General features: G+C 38.6%; 1 protein-coding gene across 1 annotated transcript in view; it reads left to right on the forward strand.

Annotated features, from left to right (window-relative positions):
* The window catches only part of LOC116176514 (origin recognition complex subunit 5-like), a 566782-nt gene extending 565374 nt beyond the window's left edge, over positions 1-1408 (forward strand). Inside the window, exon 3 of the mRNA XM_031495118.1 lies at positions 19-1408. Coding sequence (XP_031350978.1) covers positions 30-1379 — 1350 coding nt within the window. The 5' untranslated portion in view covers positions 19-29 and the 3' untranslated portion in view covers positions 1380-1408. The remainder of the gene's footprint in view (positions 1-18) is intronic.
* Positions 1409-6000: the final 4592 nt, after the last annotated feature.

Consider the following 6000-nt stretch of genomic DNA (forward strand, 5'->3'; position numbering starts at 1 on the left):
TTTATTCTCTTGTTTCAGGGAGCTCCAATATGAATTCAGTGCAAGAGGAACTACAAGCAACCTACCCCTGCCGGAAAAAGCAGATTGAGGAACTTTATAACTTATTTGGATACGGCGAAGAGCCGCTGGTCGACGCGGTTTACGTCTACGGATCATCCAGCACCGGAAAGACGTCAATAATAAAATCACTATTAAGAGGATTAAACCTAAAATTCGCCCTCGTTAATTTGGTCGAGTGCTACACATCAAAGATATTATTCGAATCAATTTTAAATCAACTTTCCGACCATAAAATCGACGTGATCAAAGCTCAGCCGTACGCCCGATGCGATAATATGATGGACTTCGTCGCCAATTTAAGAAAGTGCGGCGAAACCGTCGATTTGAGTCGAGCGGTAATTGTTTTAGATAAAGCGGAACGTTTGCGAGACATGGACTCTAATCTGCTGCCCGCTTTTCTTCGATTAACCGAATTGGCCGATTTATCTATTTCGGTTGTTTTTGTATCGGAAATCGTCTTCGATAATTACTGCTACAAAAACGAAATCGTAACGCCAATTAAGATTCATTTCTCCCAATACACTAAGGAGGAGATAATCGAGATACTCTGTTTGAATTTTGATACGGCTCGAGAGGCGATTGAGAGCAGTTACGGCGCCGAGCTGAGTATTACCGAAGAGTTTTACAGGAATTATCTTAGTGTATTCCTTTCTGTATTTCATCGCGCTTGCAGAGACGTTTCTGAGCTGAAGTATATGGCAAAACAAAGCTTTGTTAAATACTGCGAGCCAGTGGCTAAAAAAGACTGTGAGCTCAGCGACTCATTGGCCTTGTGGAAGCACATCGCGCCAGTCCTAAAGAGCTCCCTAGGACTGCTCTACATGCGTATTTCACCAACCCACCAAGAGAACTCGTCCACACTCTCAATCACAGCGAAAGATTCCCAGGTCCAATCCCTCGAACTTCCCTACTACGGCAAACATCTACTAATTGCCGCCTACTTAGCCAGCTATAACCCCGCGAAGGAAGACAAGCGCCTTTACATGAAGTACCACGGCAAAAAGGCCCGAACCAAATCCGACATAAGAGCGAAGAGCAAAACTGCCGAACAGTTGTTCACCCAGTTAGGTCCGAAGCAGTTCGGATTCGATCGGCTGATCGCGATATTTTACGCCATTCTCGAGGAGAAGGTCGGCCTGAATAGTCATCTGCTCGTGCAGATTTCGACTCTGGTCGAACTGCGGCTTCTGGCCATTGTGTCGGATAACTCGGAGCTGGACAATCGTAAATACAGGTGTTGCGTCGGTCTCGAATACATCGAGGCCGTCGCTCGCAATGTCGGTATTAATATTAAGAAGTATTTGGTCGATTTTAACTGAGTTTGTCAATAAAACGTTGTTCTTTGTCCCTTGTGTCTTTTTTGTTTGTTTTTTCTTAAATAGAGAGGACAACCATGGTAAGTTGTAACAGAAGGTACGCTCGAGATACACTTTTCTCTCATGTTGGAGGCTATAATTTGAATTTAAAGTGGATACATACGTAAGTACGGCCATCTTTAATCGCACGGTTATTTTGTGTGTCCTTTTTAGGATTTTTCAAGTTTGACCCGATTTAATTTTCTACACTCTCCGTATTAGTAATTATTATTTTCAAGAAACCGTCTTATTAATTGTAGGCAGAGCTGGGCAGTATTCGATTTTGTAAATATCTTTTAGTATTCAAATCCTTTAAAGTATTCAAATACTTTGTAATTTTAATTAAATACTTTTATGGAAGCAGTATTTGTTTTTGTAACTCAAATACTTTCACAAATATTTAGTATTCGAATACTTCGCAAAGTATTTGGATACTTCGTAAAGTATTCGAATACTTCGCATAGTATTTGAATACTTAACCTTCCTTTTTTACCAAAAATCGACTGCACCAAAATTTCTCGGGAAAACACTTTTTCTTATTAATTTTGGTGGGTAGAATCCAAAACAATTCGTACTTTTTCGATTAGATTTTTCAATCAAAAGATATAGGCTAGAAACCAATTTCGAAAGAAAATTCAAAGGGCTGTAACTTTTGAACTAGTAGCCCAATCTTGGAACTGTTTGAAATTATGGATTCTACAGGCCACATTCTATAAGAAAATTTTTCCCCGGGTCGATCTGAGACAATTTTTTTTTCGTGCCTCAAAAAAAGGCAGTGTACAACCTTCCTTTTTTACCAAAAAATCGACTGTACCAAAATTTCTCGGGAAAACACTTTTTCTTATTAATTTTGGTGCGTAGAATCCAAAACAATTCGTACGTTTTCGATTAGACCTCTCAATAAAAAGTTATAGACTAGAAACCAATTTCGAAAGAAAATTCAAAGGGCTGTAACTTTTGAACTAGTAGCCCAATCTTGGAACTGTTTGAAATTATGGATTCTACAGGCCACATTTTATAAGAAAATTTTTTTCCGGGTCGATCTGGGACAATTTTTTTTGCGGGCCTCAAAAAAAGGCAGTGTATAACCTTCCTTTCTTACCAAAAATCGACTACTCAAAAATTTCTCGGGAAAACACTTTTTCTTATTAATTTTGGTGCGTAGAATCCAAAACAATTCGTACTTTTTCGATCAGACTTCTCAATCAAAAGTTCTAGACTAGAAACCAATTTCGAAAGAAAATTCAAAGGGCTGTAACTTTTGAACTAGTAGCCCAATCACGGAACTGCTGCTCTGATAGCAGCGGAGTAACTCAAGGGGGCTGGAGTAGGAATCCCTTCGGACACCAAAGCATACAAGAAAGACTTTCCCGTCTCGAGATTATTATTATTATTATTTTAGTATAAATTAGTTAAAATTCCAGAAATATTTTAAAGCTTGGCTGACGGATCTTATCCTCGGTTTTGTCTGCAAGGAACTATGTCACAAAGTAATCACATTTTTTAAAGAGAAAACTACGACATACAGAAAACTTTTCAACAGTACCACTTCAGACTGCAGATTGCAATTTTGGAATTTAGATTATATTCCCGGTTACAATAGTCGATCCCGGAAGCTCGCTCCACAATAGAATGAAGCTCTAAGCTCGTTATCAAGACGTAAACTATTTTCTCTTTCACCAAAATTACGATCAGCGCAACGGTTATACGAGATTTTAATTAATGAAACGCCCTTTGTCACTATCTGCAGAAGATAGCCATTTATTTACATCCTACACAACGAACAAATAAAGGTCTGTTGGTGATTCTCAAACAAACTGGCATTTGTCTGTGAAAGCTCTACGAGTGCGTATTTTCTAATTGGGCCAACTTTCGGCACATTCGACTCGAGAATGAAGGTATCTTTCCCTAAGGACTGAGACTACGCGATAGCAACACGAAGAGGAGATTTGATCCAATTTCGAGTGTAAAAGCACAATATGAATCCCATGTTTGATTACTAATTAAATACATTTAGCTTTAAGGGGGTTTTGTTCCTTCGCAAGAATTACTTAGTATAATGAAATTACAAGTTTTCCGTAACATCGATCCTTAGACGCAAGATTTAGATTTATTTTAAGCATAGTTTGTATACACTTCATCTTTCATGTTTTAAAATTAAAAATAATACAAAAAACGCTATTAACCGTATAAACGCTTTCTAGAGGCAGAAGAACCCTCAGAAAAGCATTCTTCAGTGTGAAAATGTGGTCCCTACCTTCAACCCTCTCTCGACTTGAAATTAACATAAAAAACCGAAATTCTCTACATTAAATAAATATATAATACTTAATTTTTCTTAATGTCCCCCCATCCGAGCGCAAAATAATAAATGCTGTGCCCCACGTGGGGTGAGGGGTGAGTCATTACACCTCAAATTACACGAATGAAAACTGAACTAAGGTAACTAAAGAAAAATTGAATCTCAGGGTCCAGCTGGGTTCCTAAATACTGACTTATCAGCAAAAACCTACACGTTTTGCAAAATAATTAAGCAATGGCACAACCGTGTAAACAACTTTGTTCCTTTTTTAAATCCCCAGCACTGGTTACGTGACGTTTGACATTATTGACTTGGCAGCTCGGATACAAACTTTAACTTCAACGAAGACGCAACTTTAAATTTGACGAAACACCACCTCTTCTATAACTTGAAACTAATTGCGTAAACACTGGCTTTAGAAACTTCCTGTATCATTTCGTCTTAATTTATCTGACAAACTGAAGACGTAAAACACAGACTGACTACCGCAAAAAAGCGTATTTGAATTTAAACGTAACGGACTGTTACGTACGCCAAGTCAATTGCCATCGTTGATCTAGATCAATTAAATTTTACTTTGATAAAGTCCCCTTATCAAACATCTACCAATTACATAAAACAATTAAACCCTACTAAATTGTGGAACATTTTAACAACAAAAGTAAGACTACAACTAAAAGTAAATAAATTTCGAACAAAATTCTTCCAGATTTCCTAATGACCTAAAAATCTCTGAGGGATACATAGGAAAAACTTATGAAATTTCTACAAAGCACGGTAGATACATTGGAAGAGCACAACAAGTAAATGTCAATTTTTTTTTGGACAACTCTAGTGGGAATTCGGCACCATTAGATCGCGAATAAGTAAATGCCATTTTCTTTGGCAACAGTAGAAGACAAAGGGGCAATAGAATTTGAAACATTTTTAGTGTCGCCATTAAATAAGCCTTTCTGACCCTCTAGCGGGGTGAACCGCGGATAATCGAATGAGAATTTTGTTGGTAACAATATATGTCAAACATGTTTAGTGGGGGCGTTACACGAGCTTTTCTGAAACTCCAGTGAGAATTTCACCCCCGTAGACCGCAGACAAGCTAATGCCACACCTGAATGAAGTCTTCCTCAATCCTTTAAGCATGTTTCAGGCCTCTGTTAAACATTCACTAAGCCTCTTTAAAGCCATCCCTTCTTTCGCCCTTTCTTTACGTTTTCTCTTCCCTCGCAGTTCCAGCCTCAAATTTCTATCCCGTCTTCCTTTTTGGCACATTTTGACAAGGTTTTCATCTCACTTTAGTCGACTGGCTGGCAGCAAATGAGGGCCCGTAGAAGAACGCTTGTACAAAGATGAGAAGAGTACCCTACCGGGTCGTGTAAATTAACAAGTTTAGGGACGGGGATACATGATGTGGACTCAGCGACATCTGGGTGCCATCTCGGAGCGTAAACACTAAATGGTGATTTTTCAGTTTTTTCCTGTATCTTCTACAGTTTTGGTCCCATTGTTTTCAAACAGGTGTCGTCGGAAATAGGAGCTCGAGCTATGAGAAGTGGCCCAAAAATTGAGTACCTACTATTTTGTGGAGGATTTTTAGCGAAAGGAACCAAAATTGCGCATTTATATGACTGTGGAGGCGCGAGTGTCGACAAAGGAAATGGCGGTAGCCACTGACAAGATCAGATTGATGGTGCAGTCAAAACTTTGTGTTTGCTTCACGCCATATCTTGTTACCTTCCCACAAGGCTCCATTCTCCCAAATTTTTAAACTTTAGTTTATTCTCCCATACAGTGAGAACGTTTCCGGATTCTAAGTCGATTTAATTTACTGATATGACAGGGTAGGTAAGTAGGGTAAGTACATGAAATAGCGCAGAAAGGAGAATTGAATAACCCCGAACACATTTTCGTGCTCTATAAAATCGAAACGAGAACAAACGATAAATAAATCAAAGTTTCGCTGGAAGGTGAATTTTTCCACCCGGTCAATAAATAGTGCGCGATTTCTAAACATGTTACATTTTCGATCGTCTCCACAAATAGCTATTGCCGTCACAAAAATCCAGAGATTGAACGATTTTATCATCTAAAAGCATCCTCTTTTCGGGAGTTTTCATATTTTTTTCCATCGATACGAATATCCAATATGTGCGGAAATAGGAATCGTGGCAACAACGAACGTTTCATTGTACCAAAACGTGTGACGTAATGGCCTTATAACAGTCATCCTGTTAGTAACCAAACTATATTTATGCTTCCCAACTCGTCCTTGCTTAAATGGCGCTT

Source organism: Photinus pyralis, unplaced genomic scaffold, assembly GCF_008802855.1.
Source record: "Photinus pyralis isolate 1611_PpyrPB1 unplaced genomic scaffold, Ppyr1.3 Ppyr1.4_LG7, whole genome shotgun sequence".
NCBI classification, from domain to species: domain Eukaryota; kingdom Metazoa; phylum Arthropoda; class Insecta; order Coleoptera; family Lampyridae; genus Photinus; species Photinus pyralis.